Source organism: Erithacus rubecula, assembly GCF_903797595.1.
Source record: "Erithacus rubecula genome assembly, chromosome: 6".
Lineage (NCBI taxonomy): Eukaryota > Metazoa > Chordata > Aves > Passeriformes > Muscicapidae > Erithacus > Erithacus rubecula.
Genome location: NC_136688.1, coordinates 57443972 through 57463407, shown reverse-complemented (window position 1 = coordinate 57463407; position 19436 = coordinate 57443972). Strand labels below are relative to the sequence as shown.

Sequence of the window (19436 nt, the reverse complement as noted above, 5' to 3'; positions counted from 1 at the left end):
TCTACTTGGCAACTGTACCTTCAGATAATTAAAAGCTGTTTTTTAAATCCACTTTTCTTTCAACTCTTGTTTTTCTGCATCTTGCTACTTCTCTGAGAGCTGTCAGTCACTCTTCTGGCCAAGGTGTAAAAACCAAGATAATGTGTTTTTAGGAAAGGAAAACTGCAGATGATCTTTTGAGTTTAATTTAAAAAACAAGCATAAAACCAACAAAACTAGGTGAATGTGAGGAGCTTTTTAGCATGCATGTCACTGCTGCATTTCTAAAAATGCAGTCCAGTGTGGAAAACTTTGACTTTCAGAGCTCTGGTGCCACTTGCCTCTCTAAAATCAATAACCAAGGCTCCATGGTTGGCTTGGGAAGCAGTTGCAGTTACCCAGAAATGGCAGGAGTTGTTCAGCACAGGGATCCTCTGGTTTCAGCACATACTTTCATTGCTCTGTAGTGTTTTGAGAGGCAGAAGGGTGGGATGGAGCTCCAGTGAATTTCCAGATTCCTAACAGTGTGAGGGACTGTTTTTAATAGTGATGATAAAAACAGCTATTCCCAGTTGGAGATTTAGTCAGTGGTATAATTATCAGAGCTATGAAATAGTGCAGGGATGGAAAAAACTAAGGCTTGAAACTTCTTTTCTTGAGGGAGCTGTTTGAAATTATTTCCTGCAAGCTCATAGAGAATTGGTGAGAGATATCAAATGGTGAGGGCTCAAGATTGGTGATTGCTTTGGAAATTCAGTATTTGGGCTGGCAAGCTGCAGCTGGCTTTTGGGAGAGAATTGGTTGTTGAAAGCCAGGGTGGTGAGTGGGAGCTCTGCAGTGGCACATTTGGTTGGTAAAGTGAGATTTCCACAACAGGGTCACAGTCCCCAGCTCCAAAGCTGCCTCACTTAAACCATCCCTCCCAAACCACAATTGTGGGCTCCTTATTTTCTGCTTCACTTCTTAGTGATTTGGTGGGGTTTATTCATATTTTCTCCATTTTGTCCAAGAGGGGGAAACTCTAAGAAGAAAATATTGTTTGTGCTAGAGGGAGCAGTGGGAATATTGGGTTAGAGAGCAATGCAGGTATTTTTTCCTTTTCTCTCTTGATTATTAAACTATTTTTTGGACCTGTTAGAGCGGGTCTAGAGGAGTGCAGACCACAAAGATGCTCTGGGAACTGGAGCACCTCTGCCCTGGGGCCAGGCTGGGAGAGCTGGGAGAGTTCACCTGGAGAAGAGAAGGCTCTGGGGAGACCTTGGAGCCCCTCCAGTGCTTAAAGGGACTTGGGAAAAAGTGGGAGTGTGACTTTTTACATGAGCAGGTAAGGATGGGACAAAGGAGAACAGTTTTAAAATAAAAGAGGAGTGATTTGGATTAGATATTGGGAAGCAATTCTTCCTTGTGGGGATGATGAGGCCCTGGCACAGAGAAGCTGTGGCTGCCCCATCTCTGAAAGTGTCCCAGGCCAGGTTGGATGGGGCTTGGAGCACCCTGGGATAGTGGAAGGTGGCTCTGCCCATGGCAGGGCATTAGAGCAGAGTGATCTTTAAGGTCCCTTCCAACCCAAACCATTCTATGATTTTATATTTTCTATGTTTTTTCATAAAAAAAAAGTTTTAAGTCCTGTTAAACAAACCTGAATCTCATGTTTTTAGTGGACTTTAGAGAAGTTCATCCTTTCACAATGGTTATTAATAGAAATAATTGCACCAGAATTATTTCTGGTGTCCTCTTATAGGTCTGTGCCACTGATATTTGAAGAGGAAATGTGAAAAGGGAAAGACAGAAGCAGAAGTTGTCACAGTTCATAAGTGTGCAAAAGTTGTCTTTTACTGAAATTTCAGTTCTATTTTGGGGCCTTTCTTTTTTTCCCTAAGAATGAATTACAGTGGAATTTGTGCTATGCTTAGGATTTCTGAAATTTTAATTGTGTCAGTTGCTAGGTGTATTGACTACAAAGCTCTGAAAATATCAAACTATTTTTTACTCCAGTAATTTTTGAGTTATAAATGGCAAAGAAATCCTTTAAAATAGAGCTAAAAAAAGATTAAAGATCTGTGGAATTGGTAGGTTTCCAGATTAGTTTAGATTTTAAACAGTCCTTTGAAACAATCATGCAATAAGATACTGTATTTAATATTGGTCTCTTCTGGAGTTTACCAGTCCAAACCCCTGAGTTTCTCTGAAGCTGGGTTGGTTCAGCAGATGTTTTGTGTATAACATTCTCTTGAGGATTTCTATAAACCCAGGTGCTACTTTGTCTGGGAAGGATTTGTAATGTGTCCTCTTGGCTGCCTTGTGTCTTGTGAGCCCTTTGGCCATGACGTGTCACAAGTCTGTGCTTTGGCTGTTCAAAGTCCTTTCTGGTCCCTTGAAATGGGTTCTGTGCTTTTTTACAAGCTGCAAAGCAGTTTAGGGTAGGAAATACCCAGATGCTGCTTTTTCATCTGTGTTTGTGTGAGCCCAGCCCTGCTCACCAGTGCCCTGCTGTGTCTGTGCTTGGGTGAGCTCTGCAGGTGCCTGTTTCTGCCTGATGGATATCAGGGGTCCATTGGATCACAGCTCTTGTGAGTCTTGTCTGCCTTGCTGTGCTGTTCCTCTGTCCCTGGTGAGGATTCCAGCTTTGTGTTGCTGGCTGTGGCACCCTGGTGTCCTGTTTCTTTCCCTTTCCTTGCATGACTTCATGCTGCTGGAGCTGTAGGAGTGAAGCTCATTCCTGGCAGCCCCAACCATGTCAGAGAGTCCCTCCCAAAGAGACCTGGTGGCAACAGAGCTCAGGAAGCCTCTGGTTGTAAAGAGTGGCTGCTCTCTGTCCAGGAAACTGGGGCTGGGTCATCTCTCCAGAAGGTGTGTCCCCATCCAGGAGCTGTGTCACCAGGTCCAGGAGTTGTATGAGAACACAGGTGCAGGTGCAAGGAGCTGCTGCTGGGTCAGGGCAGTCCCAGGTGTGAGTCCAGACTGGGACAAGGAGTGATTGAGGACAGCCCAGGACTTGGATGGGTGAAGAGAAGAGTGTGAGCCTGCCATGTGTGCTCCCAGTCCAGAGGGATCACTGAGTCCAGGGCTGCTTCCAGGCAGGAATGGGCAGCAGGTCAGGGGGTGTCATTCTCTCCCCACAGGGTGCCCAGAGAAGCTTCCCCATCCTTGGAAGTGTCCCAGACCAGGTTGGATGGGGCTTGGAGCAACCTGGGATAGTAGAAGGTGTTCCTGCCCATGACTGGGGGTTGAAACTTGATGGATTTTGAAGTTTCTTCCAACCTGAACTTTCAAGGGCCCTATGAAATAGGGTTCTATTAAATAGGATGTTTTCAGAGAGCTCAGAAGTCTGAATTCCCCCCTCCATCAGGGGTCCCAGTGAGATCTGCACCACGTCTCACAAGAAGTCAGAAGTGAATAAAAGAGAGATTGGGAAGTGATCACTCTCCATACAAGGAGGAATATTCCTGTCCCTCCTGAAGACTTGACATTAATAATAAGCTGTGAGTGATTGTGGTGGGTGACTCCCTGCTGCAGGGGACAGACACATCCATCTGCCCACCTCACAGACTGTCCAGAGGAGGTTGTTGCCTGCCAGGACCTGGACTTGGAGATGTCACATAAGGACTGCCAAGAGAACTTAAAGGTCAAGATAAAGTTCATGTGATTACTGATTACTGCTGTGACAAAACAAAAAAAGCATCATTTATTGATGGCTAGAGTAGTAAAATAATAGTAAGAAACAAGCATAAAAACAATCTTCTCTCTCTATTTTTATTGTGGGGTGTGACCTGCCCTGCCATGGAGCTCCCCTTATCCTTCCCTGGCCTTTGTGGGGTTTTTCCTCAGCATCTCTCTGTCATGTGTTCTTCCCCTTTCATAAATGTTTCTTCAGTGGTGCCAACTGCTTCAGTGCTGGGCTCAGCCACATCCTGTGGTGGGACAGGAGGAGCTGGCTGGAAAGGGCCTGGAGTAGCCCTGACCTCCAGTAGAAGCTCTGTTAGAACCTGACACTAATTAGTGATTTATATATATTTTTTTTGTCTTAGATTGTAACCTGTTCTTTAGGAGCTTTGTGCTTTATTTTATAAGACACAGCTGGAAAGCCCAGTGAATCCAAAGCTTGTTCAGAGGGTGTGGGTTCTGGTGTGTCTTGTTTGTGGGTGGGTGGGTTGTTTTTAGATATTCTTAGGGAATCTGCTCTGGTGGAAGTTTGCAGATGCAATGAAGCACTTTGTTCCAAAATGTGCTGTGAAAAATAGTTTGAACATCTTTCTGCATGAAATCTGTCCTGAAGTTGGGTATACTTGGATAGCTCTTTCCCTAAGTGCAGAGCACTTATTTTTTAGTAAACTGCTGACCTATAAATTTGAGATTTGAGTTCAGCATTTTTGCATTGTCCTTGTCAGGTGGAAGATAGTTCTCTGTGAAAGTGTGACATTGAGGCACCAGCAGTGGCCTACTTTAAACAAAAGTTTGAAAAGATTTAAGGTTTTGTGACAATTCATGGGACATACTAAAAATAGTTGGAAAATGCTCTTATGTGACAACAGAGTGGGTTCAGGAATATGATAGAAAAAACTTGAACATTTTGAATGACAGAAATCATGGAATCTTAGGAAGGGACCTTAAAGATCATCTCATCCCAACCTCCTGCTGTGTGCAAGAACTTCTCCCACTAGACCAGGTTGCTTGAGGCCTTATCCAGCCTATCCAAATATTTGCAAATAGTGGCACAGTTACTTCTAAAACTCTTTTTTTGGTAGTTTTACTTAACCTAGTGTTCGTACTGCTGAGCAAGGCTTGCTGAATTTGCATTTGGAGACTATTAGGAGCAATCTGGACACTTTAGAGATGCCCAATGGATATTGGAACCTCTCAGCCCTACAGTGGACTGGCAGAATAAATCCATGTGGATGAAACTGTGTTGTTTTGCTTGGAGTCTTTTTTTATGCCTGTGTGGGTTTGGTTTGCTTTGGGTTTTTGGGGATTCTTTTGTTCCTCTGTCTCTGCTGAAAAGGTATCCACAGTGGTATAGGGCAGAGAAATGCACAAAATAACCTTTTGATTAAAGGGTAGGATTCCACAGAAGTAAATAAAAATGAATTACCCCTTGTTCTGCTAAACTGTGTAGATCTGGACATGTGATCAGGGAATATGGGGTGGTCTCAGAAAGGAGAATTGGCAACCCAAGGGCTGGTCCAAACCAGTTAGAGCCCTAGAAACCTGTTAAGGCCATATTTCATTCAGTGAATTGAGTTTTAAAGCTGATGAGATTAGTGCTTCAGGTTGGGTCACCTGCTGTGGGGGTTTCCTCATTAGCAGAGTTCTAAAGAAGGAACTGTGTTTATTTATTTGCTGGATATTTAGAAGTCTGCTGTAGGTTTGTTCTGCTGCTTTAGAAGCCATTTCATACCCCATGGAGAGATGTGCAGGAGCAATTATATCTGTGCATTTTGTGCCATGGTGCAGGGGGGCTTCTTCCCTCTCTAGTGTCTTGCATGAGATTTTTGATTTTCTGGTGACTTTTTACTTTGCTGTTATTTACCAATCAAAAGGCCAGAGCCTTGCTGGAGTACACAGATGCAGAGATACCCAAAGATACACTTGCAGTCAGAGTTTTGCAACTGAGTTTATTTCTGTTGTGTTACAAGATCTGCCAGGAAACAGGAGAATCAAACTTCTAGAATTAAAATGGATCCTTATCTCCTGCTGCTGGATTGCTAACAAACTGTTCCTGGTGAACTGGTGAGGAATTTCTGTCAGGCAGGGCATGTGATGGTCACTTTATGAGCTGTCACAGCAAAAACAGATCCACCCTCTGTGTGCCAAAGTGAGTCAAGGGCACCAGGATCCCTGCTACCACAGGCAAAACAGGGTGATGAAATGAGTGTTGGCAATCCTAATCTGCCATGTCAGGGTTGTAATAATACTAGTAATGATGAGAATAATAATCAGGATCTTTTTTAGTAAGCTTATCAAAAAAGATGGGATTCTTCTTGCTGGCTTCTCTAAAGTGGGGCAGGTTGGCTCTCCTGGTGCTCAGGCTGATCTTTCATAGAGGCAGTCTGGGTTTCTGCCTCTGGTGGTTGTCCTGAAACTCCCTTTCCACGTCAGTTCTGCATCTTGCAGTCCTTTGTAGCCATCTCTGCATCCAGCAAGACCTCATCCTCACAAAACCAGGGCACGACGTCTCCAGAGCTCTGGGAGTGCTGCTCTACTATATTTGGAACCAGCTCTATTGCTTCTATAATAGGAAGGCTTCTGGAAGCTTTCTCCTTCCTCTCTCCCCAAGAAAGTAGCCTTTCAGCTGAGCTTTCATTAATTCCCAATCTGCATGGCAAAACAGATGTAGTTTTATAGGCTAAATAATTCAGATGTGGCTCGTGGGTCATGTGGCCTCAAGTGTGGTGTGTTCAGGGAGGATTTTTGCCTGTGCCCTGTGAGCTGGCACAGCCCCACTCACAGGGGCTCTGCTACTCCCAGTTTGTCATTCAGGGCATGTGGCAGTGCCAAGGGGTGCCAAGGCAGCTTTCTAGAAATCAGAGTGATGTGTGAGCCCCGTGTGTTTGTCACCAGAGCTGCAGCAGCACTGCCCACTGAGGGATTTACTGGTTTTGTTTTCCTCTTGGATCAAGCAGAACAAATTTAATGAGCCAGTTCTTAACTTCTTCCCAGCTGAGCAGCAAGTGATGTCCTTGCCCAAATTGTGCAAGGCAGCTGAAACCTTTCAGGAATAGTTGAACAAGGGAAACACTTGTAATATTATTTTTCCCAATACTCATGCAGGGCTAAGAGGGTGCAGCAGAGCTTGTCTTTTATTTTCTTTTTTCCTTCTGAGATTTTCCTTTTGAGGGGACAACTTAGTCCTTCCAACACTTACCCCACCTAGAGAGATAGCATGTAAACCACAAATGTGGAGCCTTTCATTCTTTATTGACATGAGCTTGGAAAGAAAACAGGTTCTCCCTGTAGTGCTTCATTGGAATAAGCATTTCACATGCTTATCAGTACAGCAAGTAGTGCTGTTTGACAGCAGTGAGGAGTCAAATGTTGCCTTGGAGCCCTACATGCTCATTTCCCTGCTTCTGAAACACTCTGCATTTTGCCCACTGTGCATTCAGGAGTGTTTCTTTCCACTGAAAGGAGCTAAAATCCATTTTCCAGCATGATTCCAGGTGTGGATTGGAGATGGCTGGGTCTAGTCTGAGTTTTGGAGAACCTTGTCCTGCTGGGCTTTGTGAGTTCCTGCCAAGTTAGGGGTGAGTGGGTTCAGGGAGCTGACCACTTTGGGTTAATTCTGTCCTTGTCCAGCTCCTTGAGCAGCTTCAGGTGACAAATCAGACAGGGAGGCAGTGCTGATAAAGGGCAAGGTGTGAAGGACTAAACAGACCCAGCTCCTGGAATCTTGCCTCATAAGAGAGATGCTCCAGACCCCTCTTCATCTTTGTGGCCTCTGCTGAGTCTGCTTACATGGGAATCTTCAGTTTTCATGTAAATTGCTCAGTCTGGTGTGATCCAGGGATGGGAGCTTGGAGGAGCTTTGAGAAGGAAGGGCTGGAGTGAATTTGGTGGGGAAATGGGCAGAGGGTGATGGTAACCAGGTCCTGCTGCTTTGCCATCTCTAGTTCCTGGTGCCTAGCAGAAGTTCCATCAGCTGGTTTGGTGTGGGAGTAAACACATTAATTCACATTAATTCCAGCTGGAGGCCCTGGGGCAGTTTCATTGCCTTTAGATCAGATAATACCAGATCTGATTGACCATCAGACAGAGGGCAAGCTGAGCACACAAGGTTTCACAAGGCAAATGATGCCTGTGATGGCTCCTTTAGGGTTAAAAGGCAGTTCTTTAGGTGTTTTAAACACTGAAGGACAGTTAAAAAGAAATGGTTGTGTTCCTGTAGGTGTCTGAGGGCCTGGTGTGTCAATTACTTCATGTCAGACCTAGCCTGGGAGCTGCTGTGGATCATTCCCAGTAGGAGTGTTGGGATGAGGAAAGATTTTGTGCCAAAGCCTCTTGCTTAGGAGAATCTGGTGCTGTTAAAGGTGTCCTGAGGGGTGTTTGGGGAAGGAAGGAGAGGTGGCTTGGCTGGAGGATGGCAGAATTGTGTGTCTGATGAATTACTCTTTTGGAGACAAGGATCATTTAACAACCTAAACTTGAGCTCCATGGTGGCAGAATGGACATGGAACCTGGTTCTTGCAAGAAAAAAAATACTTGGACTAATGGACTTTTTCTGCCTTAATGACTGTTCTTGGTATTAACTCCTCTTGAGTTTTGCTCTGAAACATTTGCTGCTGCTTCTTTCTGCATCCTGAGTGTGCTGATGCTCTTTGCCCAGCTGATCCAGAGTGACATCCCTGTGGAGCATCCCAAAGCTTCCCCTGCATGGAGGTGGGGTGGTCAAATGTGTTTTTACACATGTTTTTCACCAACAGGGTGATTGTTGCTCAGTCCCAAGGCCGTGGCCTCTTTTCAAGAAAGTAAATTTTCTGGGAGGATGTGCCCACCCTTTGAACTGGTTTGTTGATCAGTTACTGTTGCTACAGCTAAAACACACTTGCACTTATCAAAATATCAAAAGCTGTAGTGAATTGCTACATGGGGAGACCTTGACTGCAGCCTGGTTGAGTTGATACTTTGTTTTCCTAAGCTGCAGCAGTTTCAAACCTGGTGATAAGACGGGGAATTTTGTGGGACGGTTCCCTGAGCTGCTGTCCGCGGCTGAGAGGATGTGATGCTTTCTGCTGCCAAAACCCGAGTCCTTCCCACGTCTTGTGCAGAAAGGCATATGTTTGGGGGTGGTTTCAGAGAGGGAGAAGAGCACGATTAGGGTTTTAACTTCCTCTTCTGTTTTGTTTCTCTGTGCATCTGTATTTCAGTTTTTCGGGCTGTACCCGACTCTGTGCAAAACTTAAATCGGCTGCAGCTCCTTCTGCTAAGGATCAGCCTTGGTACAGAAACAGTGGTAGTTAAAAGGCAGTAAGTATATCTGCTAGCTTAAATGCTGTTCTTTTTTTTTTTTTTTTTTTCCCTTTTCCTTTTTTTTTAATCCACAAGCACAGCTTTTTACTCCTCACACAGTAGGAATTTGTCAGGAGCTTGCTGGCATTAATAGTCTATTTCAGCTCTTTTCTATAGCCCAGCAGCTACAGAGGGGGGAAAAAGCATGCTTTGTATGGAGCTGTGGTTGGGTCTGTGCTGCAGTGCCCATCAGAACTTGGCTGTGTCTATTTTGTCAGCTTTTGCTTCCCTCTAGTAGTTGCTGGTCTCTTCCTAAACTCCTGAAATCCCACCATACAATGCCTATGCTTGGATCAGGGTTCTGGCTGCTCCTGACCTGAACCACTTCTCTTGATGGATTTGCTTCTCAAGCTCTTTACTGCAAACAAGATATCTTTGGGTTTTAATTCTTTGTCTGGCTTTTTATCTTTTAATTCTTAATTGGTCTCCAGAGAAATGGGACTAGGATAAAACATGTGGTATTCTTGACCAGGGATCCATGGAGAGGATTTAAGCTATTGGAAAAGTGAGTGGCATTCTTGAAATGGTGTGGTTGAGTTTATTTGGGTGTGGATATAATCATGTTTCTGTGATACAGTTCCTGCTGAGTTTGAAATGCTAGTGTTAGTAAAGCCAGAAGGAGAGCCAGACAAAAGCTTGGAGAAAAGTCAGAATTTCAGTGCCTCTTAGTGATGGTTCATGGGAAAGTTATGATTTTTGTGTTTGATTTTCCTAAAGCACCCGGTGTATTCTTTTTCTTCTCTGTGAATTACTGTTTGTGAATATATATCTTTACAGCATGAGAACATCAGAAACAGCTGGGTTTGTGCCTAGGTTTCACTCATAGAGGTAGGTCCTTGTTAGAGATTCTGGATAGTCTTATGAAAATGGTGTTTAACTACAAAGCTCCAATTTCTACTGTTGCTGATCATGGCAGCCTAATTCCTGGTCATCCTGAATCCCTGGAGCAGAGGACATGCTCTCCTCCTGCTCTGCCACTGCCACACCTCCATCTCCTCCACCCCACACATTTCTTAGCCTTGTGTAGAGCTCAGTAGAGATTTCTTCATGAAGACTGGAATTGGAATGTGTTTATATAATATTTTATATATTATTTTAGGCTCCTGCTACTCAAATGTAGGCAAATGCTTAACCTCTTATTTGCCATCATTAGGCAAACCATGGAATTGCTGTAGCAGACATCAAGTCAGGTGGATCTATACCAGCTTCTGGTTTTTTTCCTGTCTGGAAGGTTCATCCTTCATCATTTTCCTGGCAAGTGTGGCTACCCAAGAGCAGGTTTTCCAGGCCAGGAGTGTTCAGTGGGAGCACTGATTGTGAACCACACTGGTCAAACAGTGCTGAGCTAGGCATAGAGGGGATTCTTGTGTTGGGAAGGGAGTAATGTGAGAGGGTCAATCCCTGCAGAAGCAGGGATAGGGCAGCAGTAGGAGCACTGGGCAGAGCTGCTGAAAAGGAGAGTAACCTGCTGCAGTAAATCACAGCTCCCTGGGGACAAGGTTCCATAGTTAGCATCCTCAAATGGCATTCCTTTATTACGGCATCATTGTGCACAGTCCTCTAGAGAGGAAGCAAATGGTCTCTAAAACAATCTGCTGGCAGCTCAGGCTGGAGTATTTGAGGTTTTCCAGGGCTCTTTTGCTGTGTCACTCTTCCCTTTAATGTTCCAGCTTGAAGGTTGTTGTTATTTCTCCATCAAAGTGCGTTAAAGCGCCGGTAAGAGTGTCTGCTCCAAGGACAAGGTGGAGAAGGCAGCAGCCCAGGGAGAGAGAACAAGAGATACTGCAGAACAGCTTTGTTTTGGTGTAATCTGTCTTATCTGCATGTAATGCAAAAACAGGGCAGTTTTCACAAGACCTGGAGGCTGTGTGGTGACATGTTTTCTGTCCTTTTATAAAATCCACCACGTTATTTTGATTAGAGCGCTAACGTAACTCCTGGCAGCCTCAAATCTCACTGCTAGCAGCTACTTCCCTCCAAATCCTGATGTGGTGCTAACAAGCAGAGAGATCTTGGGCGTCCTGTTTACATGGAGCTGGGAAGACAGCGTGTTCCGTGGGAGGTGCCAAGGTAGCACTGCAGTTGGATATAAGGTGAAAAACCTCTCTGTGTGCAGACAGGCCATGGTGGGTCTGTTCATTTGTGTTTGGTGGTGTTCAGGAACTCCAGCTGCAATATTGGCATGATGATGTTAAGTTCTTTTATATCCGAGTATCTTTTATATCTATGCATGCATAGCATGTTTGGGTTTGTTTATATTTATATATTTAGCTATTCTCTTTCATGGGAAGGTCCATGTCCTGATCACCTGTGCTGGTGATCTTCTCACGTAGCTCTCTGTTTGTTTTTTTAGGTGGCAGAGACACGGTGAAGCTGAGTGTGGGGCAGGCAGAGCTGATGGGGGAGCCTGGGGTGTAGCCCAGGATGGACTGGCTGTGACGACGTGCCTTAGCTGGAGAGAGGGTGTTACCATGAAGAGTTCCTGCAGAGCTGGCCTCCACAGGGAACCACTCAATTCCACATCCTCCACCTTCCATCAAGTCAAACGGTATGAACACACTGCTCTGCCTGCAGTGGGGATTCAGCACTGATTTCAGCCTTCTCCTTGTCCTCTCCTATTGTCTTGTGCTGTCACTCAAGTGTTTGCTCTAAATTCTGACTTTTGGGTAGCGTTTAAGCGAAACATTGTAATGGCTTAAGGGCAGAAATGTTCTCTGACGTTTTTATTTGATAATGACAACTACAGACTCACTGCAGCTGGTAGTGTGCTTGCAGAAGTCCTTGGGTTTTCTAGCAACAGCTGTAAATCAGTTTGGGAAACATGACTTTGAAGTAAAGCTTAATTGGCGAAAGGCTCATCAGAGTAGGCTTTAAAACATGCAGGCAGCTTAAAGCAAGTGGAAATGCTGGCAGTCATTATTGTGGTTTGTCTTACTATGGACTAAGTAATTAGATTAGTTTAAGCTCAGATTTTGCATTGCTCACTCTCTTATTAAGGAGAAATGCACGATTGATTTCAAACACTTGTGCTTATGTGACAATTAAGTGAATGCCTCTCACTGTGTCTCCTTATAGGAACACGGTGCAGAACAGTTTGTCCTCATGCAAATGCAAGGACATGCCAGTTTGCTGGAGTTCAAACTACTTCAAAATATATGTGTATTCTTTTTTTAAAAATTCTTATTCTGAAACCAAGGCTCTTAAACTTCCTCAGTCTGGAGGAAGAGTGCCAGCTTTTTGGTTTCCAAAGGCTGTGTGGGTTTAAAGCAAACTTTTAACCTTTGTTCCTTGTGGTTGTGCAGACAGCATATACTTGCTATGTTAGTCTCATGGTAATTTAGTGCTGGAAAAGACTTCCTGGGTCACCCAGCTCCTTGCTTTCCCAAGCAGGATCTCACAATCCCTTCTGTGAACTTAGTCCAGCCTAAAAACATTTACATCTTTTCTTACATCTTGTCTTCTCTCCTCCTGTAGATTGAGCCATTACTGAGGATGACAGATCTTGCTGTGCAATTAGGAACCTTCTTTTCATTCCCAGGCTGAACATTCATGACAGTTTATAGACTCATTTGAGTTTCTGTTCCTTTATTTTCCTTCTGCCTAAGGACTGCTGCTTATTTTCAGTGGTTTACCTCTTCTTCTGCATTCTGTAAAATGGAGTTTTAACCTTTATGTGTGGTTTTGCCAAGTGACCCAAGTGTTCTCTAGTAGCATTCTTCAACTGCTGCTGTTCTCCTTGTGATGCCCCTCACAGAATATTCTCACTCCTGGCTAGAAGTGTGTGCTGTGCTCTGGAGCTGCTCTGGCTGAAGCATCACCTCCACCTCTGTCACAGCATCACCTCCACTTCCCTATTTCATGGATATTTCTATGGTGGCCAGTTCTCCTCAGTTACTTTCATAATTTATTGGTGTTCCTCTTGCTGGTGCATCACTGCCTGCATTTCAAAATCTTCCTCAGTTTCTGTTACTTGGAGCTTTGTGCCTCTGCTGTTTTGGAACTGCCACTATTTCTGTGGGTGCAGAATTAGTGCTGAGGTCATTCCTAACAAAATCAGATGTTCCCAGGGCTGATTCTTGAGGCATGTCTTTGGTTTCCAGGCTGGTATTTTCTTATTCAGCATCACCTGGGGCTGTCTGCTGCTAAGCCAGCTTCTTTGTCTGTTTTTCCATTTCTCTGCCAATCTGTCTTAACCAGTAAATCTCTTTGTGCTCTCTGAAGTCCATGTGAGGAAGATATAGTAGATTGGTCTAAAAAGATGGCTTTTTTTTGAGAACCTTGAGGTTAGTCTGGCATATTGAACTATTCCCTCTTCCCCCTTTTTCTCTGTGTCACATTAATCCTCTTTGCTTGCAAAGCACCTTTATATTGGAGTCAGAATATGAGCCCTGTAGAGGCTGCAATCATTCTCCTTCTCTTTCTCCCCTGCAGTGCCCCCTCCAATGTGCCACATGTTTATTATCTCCTATTGTTGCCTTTCAAGAGGTTTATAAATCCTGTTTCTTGGCCTGCAGTGCATGAGCCTATCTGGTTTGGATTCTCAAACTGGGATGAGCCAATCCTCACAATTTTTATGAAGCTCTCTAATCCTCTTCCTGCCAATGCTCTTGTTCACATTAATGCCTGGGCTTTTGCCCTCATCATCACCCTTACCTCCCCTTTTTAAAAATGGTGCAAAGTCAAATTTGGGTATTTTGTGTTGTGCTCTTGATATCTGCCCTGCCCTTGCTTGCAGCCCTGTTTCTCTTTTCTCTCACAAATTTAAAAAACCTTTCACATTTTCTTTGTTGTTAAATATCTCTGCAGTGACTTAACATTGTACCAGTTCTCATGTTTATTCCTGGACTTTTTGATCTCTAAGATAGAAGTTTCCAAGTGATGTGACCTGAAACTTGTGTCTGCTTCTGGTATCCTTCACAAAGAAGGATCACATCCAGTTGGAGTTGCTTTAGATCTTGTTTGGGATGTGTTCTTAATAATGAAAACACCACCTGACTCCTGGAGAATGCTGTGTGCAGTGAAATCCTCCCCAGCACAGCTGACTTCAGGACCCAGTTTCTTTCAGTCTTGATTTTCAAAAGGGCAACCTGATAACTTGCCTTCAGCTCTACTTTTTGCTTGGTTTTTCTTTTGGATGCTGAGTCTGTTGCTGATCTTGTGGTCCAAGGTTAATTTCTGCAACCTTTCATGTGTTCTCATTATGTATGCACAAAAATGAAGTTTATAAATAGCATCACTCTGTGTTGGTTCATTAACACAGGAAATTTGTTGCACTCTGATATGAAGAAAGGTCTTGCTCCTCTTTCACTTTATAAATCAGGAAACAAATTAATAAAAAGAAAACATTTCCAGAAGGACATTTGTCACTTACCTGTGCTGCTCTGGGCACCTTTCAGCAGGAGCCCTCTGAAACCAGCAGTTTTTGTATTGTTCCTCTGTGATTTCTCCTCATCCTATGTCCCCTCACGTGTGCCATCCCATCATTTCTGAGCTACACATTTCTGGAGCAGCTGATAATTTGAATTCCAGTTGATTTTGTTCCCTTCTGCTTTGTCATCCCTGTGTCATGTCTGGATGGTTGGGAAGCAGGGTTGTGAGTTTCCTGAGCTCAGCACAGAATTGCTGCTGCAGCTCCCCCCATCCATGGTGAGTGCTTTTATACAAAAGCCTGACAAATCAGTGGCACTTATTTTATACAAGATTTAGGAAGTGGCCAAGGCAGCTGTGCTTTACTGAAGGGTGTGTGTGTGTTTAGTGTAAAACATGTTCAAAACATTGATGGGTGGGAGCCCTCAAAGTGGAGTGGTCTGTGTTGGGTTTGGGGGTGCATTCTGTCACCAAAACCTCTGTGTGCTGCAGATGATGAGCTTGGTGGGATGGATTTTCTGGCTGTGCTGTGTGCAGCTGTATTTGGGTGTTGTCTCCCCCAGAGTCAGGTTATCTGAGCACCTGACACAGGTGAACAAGCTGGGGAGGGACCCAGCATTAGGAGTTGGGTTCTCACATAGCTTTGAGCTCCTCAGCTCTGCTGGGCCAGCTCTGCCCCCTGGTTTTGGCATTCTGCCACTTGCCCCAGGCTGGCCAGTGGAGCAGAGAGTTCTCCTTCAGCAGCCACATGCCTTCTGTTTGCCTTCAAACCCCACTCTAATCCTTGCTGGCTCTCCCTTTGCTGCAAGAGGCATTTTGGAGGTGTTGGGAGGTGGGTCAGGAGCAGTTGCTGCTCCAAGGGGAATGGGTTTTCAGGAAATCAGATGCTTCCACAGCTGCCAGAGTCAAACCCACCCCTGCTCTGGAGCTTCCCAGCCCTCCTTTCTCTGAGCTTGGACCCTTGCCATGCTCCAGAACAAACTCCATGAGCAGCAGAGCTCCTTCCATCCTGGGACTTTCCCTCCCAGGCAGAATCCATGGAATGCCTTTGAAGCAGCTCTCTGTCTGCTTTGCCTTGCCCTGGCAGTGCAGAGGGGATGGAAATGGTACTGCAGATGGAGCCCAAAGGACCCACCAAGCCCTTCCAGAAATAACAAGTGGTTGACTGTGGTTAACTCCCACTCAGTGCTCAGTCCTTGCTAATTGTCAGTGTCCTTTATGGAGGAAAACTATGGACAGAGAAATGGGATTCCAGGGAAGAGGAATGCTTTGCCAGAGGTGTGGGGTTTTTATTGATTTTGTTTTTGTTGATTTTTTTTCCCTTCCTTTTTTTTTTTTTTTTTTTTCTTTCTTTTTGGCTTCTGCCTTGTATTAGTATGTCCTGAGGGGTTTTTCAGAGTTGTAGTTGGCACTGGGTGTGCAGTCAGCAACGTGAGGAGCTTTTGTTGACTGGAGTTGGTGTTTACAAGGAGAAATCCATAGGAAACTTGGGGGTTTTGATGGAAATTTTCACCCTCATAAAACCTACCAGTGCTTTGCCCAGAAAACTTGCAGTGTGAATATGCTATTTGTGAAGATCAGGCTTTTTTGTTATTATTGTTCTTGCTGGCCAGAGGAAATCTTTTGGCTTCACAGGGCATCATCAGAATCCCTGAGCTGGGAGCTGCAAGGGGAATTAAGGCTGGCTGTGGACCTTACAAAGGAATTGTGAAAACTGAGTCTTTTCTAACAGTTCTTCCTCCAACTCTGGAGTTTCCACTAAAGCAGATATATTATTGTTTTAGGCTGCTGTGATTTAGAACATACATAAATACAAAAGGATGCTGGAAGATTCTGGCCAGCTTGGCAAGTAGAATCATGGAATGATTTGGGTTGGAAAAGACCTCAAAGACCATTTCATTCCAACCCATTGCCATGGGCAGGGACATCTCCCACTAGACCAGGTTGCTCCAAGCCCCATCCAGCCTGGATTTGGACATTTTCAGGGATGAGGAGTCCACCAATGGGTTATGGGTCTTCCCTTGGGTGGGGAGAGGAGATGTGTGGGTGTCTGAGCTCATAAAAAGGAATATATTTCTGTATCAACAATGTGTAGTAACCAACTTGATAAAACTGCAGTGGAAACAAGCTGTAGTTAGGACTTGTAAAAACAGCAGTGTCATTCCAGCAGTGCAAGTATCCTGTTTTTCAGACATGGCTGATTAGAAATAGAAAAACTGGCCCCTTTATTTCATCAGCTTAAGGATGGAATAACAGTATAAAGGCAGCACTGCTCGTTGTGCTGATCACTCCTGGCAGAATTCTCTCTTATCAGCAATTTAAAACTGCACATTTGGGATTGAAAACCTTTTATGTTTGCTCCTGTGGACTTCTGAAGAGTCGTTGTCTCTAAAGATAAAATTAGAGAGCTTGATAACTTAAAGGGTGGAGGAAAGCAAACAGAGTTATTCTGGAATGAAGTGTCATAGGGAATATGTGACTTCACCTTTTAACAACTATTTTTGGTGGTTTTAAATATTTAAAAGCTTACCTGCAGCTGCCACAGCTCTCTGCTTGCCAGCACTGAGAAACAGGGGAGTCTGTGGGTGGGCACTGGGCTCTGGTTCATCTTCAAAGCAATTTTTGCTGGGAAGCCTTGTTCTAATTGTAGGAGCTGGAGATGAAATGTGCTGCTGATGTGCAGGGGAGAAGCTGTGATTGCCTGAAAGTTCATTCTCCATGTCCACAGCAAAGGGCTTGTGAGGTGGGGGCTGTTTTTTTCCAAGTGACACTTTCAGGTGAGGCACATTGCTAAGGTGGCTTTTAAAATGAAAGTTCTCTTCCCTGCTGCTGGAAAACTCTGAGGCAGGTGGCAGCTGGTCTTGTGGAGTTTGCAGTGCTCTTTAGAGCTGTCTGAAGTTATTAGATGAAGGTTTTCTTTAAATCCAGATCCATTAAAACATGTGCAATGAACTGAATGCTGAATTCAAATGAGGCAATTACTCTGGCAGTAAAACTTCTGACTAAGGCATAATTTAGTTATGTAAATTATAACTTTTCAACCTTAAATGGTATTGTTGGCTTAGCCAGGGACTAACTGAAACATAGGAAATATAACCTTAAACAAGAAATGTGTAATAGGTGAGGCAGAACTTTACCCTTTGTCTTTCTCCATAGACCAGATATAGCTGGGAGCAGCTGAACCACCTGTGCTGGCTGAACATGTCCCCTGAGTCTGTTGGGGAAACCAGTTTAGTTCTGTTTTTATTCATATAATACCTGGTCTCACCTCCCTTTGCAGCTTCTCTTAATGAAGGGTGTTGAGCTGATTGTCCTGCTGGATTCCTGAAAACTGCTTGAAGAAAGGCTTTTAAAAACAAGCTCAGCTCATCTTTCAAACACCTTGGCATGAAAACTCATGAATGAAATTTGATCTTCTGCTCCTGGCTCAGGAGATTTCAGCATGCAAAGTCGTGTTTTAATTGTATTCACCTCTTCTCCCCAGGGCACAGTGGTGAGCAGCCACCAGAGCTTTTTGTCTCTAGTCTGGGAAATGTCCTTCTGGAAGGGAAGGGAGGGGAAGGCTGCAGGCACTGTTCTCTGCAGCAGTTTGCTGCAGTGCTTCACCTGCTGCTCTTCTGGGCTGGGCTTTGGCCAGGTCACATCAGTGGCCTGACCCTGCTTCACTGTGAAGCACAACCAGAATGAGGCAGCCCCTGGGAAAAATGAGGCCAAAGCAAATTCCAGCAGCTTAAATTTCCCATTCTTCTCTCCATGCATCTATTTCAACGCCCCAAAGTTCTATTTTTATGAGATTATTTTAGTTTTTAGCATCCTGAGGAGGCAAACAAAGTAGCTCAGTTGCATTTTGCAGAGGAGACTAAACTGGGAGGTGACCCAATTCCAACGAGCTGGAATTAGCACAGGAGGGGAGAGAATGAACCCAGGGGCTGGGTAGGTGTGTCTGCAGCACTGGGATCTCTTACCCCACAGGCTCTAGGTGAGATGCAGGTGGTTTGGGCATTGTTTTGGGCCAGGTGATGGTCTCCCTAAAAAATCCAGAGAGAAGGAACATGGCATCTGCATTTCCAGCAGCTGCTTTCTGGCCTTCAAAGCCCTGCTTGGACCAAAGAGGTGTAGAAAGGTGAACTAAGCCCTTCTTCTTGATGTACCTCCCCAAAATCTCTGTGCCTGCCTCCCTTCTTGTCACTAGGGCCAGAAGGAGGAACCAAACCTCAGGGAAAGCAGTGGCTGGGCAGCACAGCTGCTTCTAATCCTGGAGGCTTCCTCTGCTTGGACAACATCACTTATAAATTTGTTGGACTTTATAGACCAATGAATTTTAGTTAAAAGCTGGTTTTAGGCTAGAAACCTACAAAGTTGCCATACTTAACTCTTGGTGTTGGCTCTCAAGGGAAACATTCAGTGCCTGGATGTGTCTGTGTCAGCTCATGATGAACCTGCTGCTCTTCAACTTTCAAGCACAGATCATCCCTGAAGAGGAGGCCTTTGAGTGCAACAACTCAAAAGATCACCATGGAAACATAATCTATAGTTAGTTCTGTAATGTGCTTGTGTGCTACTGCTGGGAGAAGAGCCTGGAGTCTCCTGGTGGTTGCATCCTGTGTGGCAGTGCCTGGGCTCTGGCATTCCTGAGCTTTGAGTGGAAGGTGGCTGTGGAGGTGTGACAGGACCAGACAGGAGTCTGGAGCTGCTGCTGCAGTGTCACCAGCATCCAAGGGGTCCTTCACAGCCCTGGAGTTCCTGACTGTAAAATCCCATCCTTGAGAGTGAGTGTCCTCAGCTGGATGTCATGCTGCTGTCACTGTGGGGGGAGCATCTGATGTATAACATCAGGACCCTTATGGAAAAGTCACCAAATTTGCCATTATCAATGTGCTAAAGGAAAAGTTGACTTGCCCAGAGAAGCTGTGGCTGCTTCATCCCTGGAAGTGTCCAAGGATGGCTTGGATGGGGCTTGGAGCAACCTGAGGTAGTGGAATGTGTCATGCCCATGGAAGGGAGTGGAGCAAAATGAGCTTTAAGGTCCCTTCCAGCCTGAACCACTGTGTGATTGTGGGTGATACTAGGAGATGAGATATCCCCTG

General features: G+C 44.8%; 1 protein-coding gene across 7 annotated transcripts in view; it reads left to right on the top strand.

The window, feature by feature from the left end:
* FBXO34 (F-box protein 34) overlaps nt 1-19436 on the top strand; it is a 38940-nt gene that overhangs the window by 16305 nt on the left and 3199 nt on the right. For 2 of the 7 annotated variants that reach the window (XM_079307719.1, XM_079307720.1), the window contains 2 exons: nt 8841-8940; nt 11336-11530. In XM_079307719.1, the coding sequence (XP_079163845.1) occupies nt 11454-11530 (77 nt within the window). In that variant the 5' untranslated portion in view covers nt 8841-8940; nt 11336-11453. Of the gene's footprint in view, nt 1-8840; nt 8941-9840; nt 11076-11152; nt 11173-11335; nt 11531-19436 lie in introns of those variants that run through there. The other 5 variants (XM_079307717.1, XM_079307718.1, XM_079307715.1 and 2 more) reach the window with 4 other exon arrangements.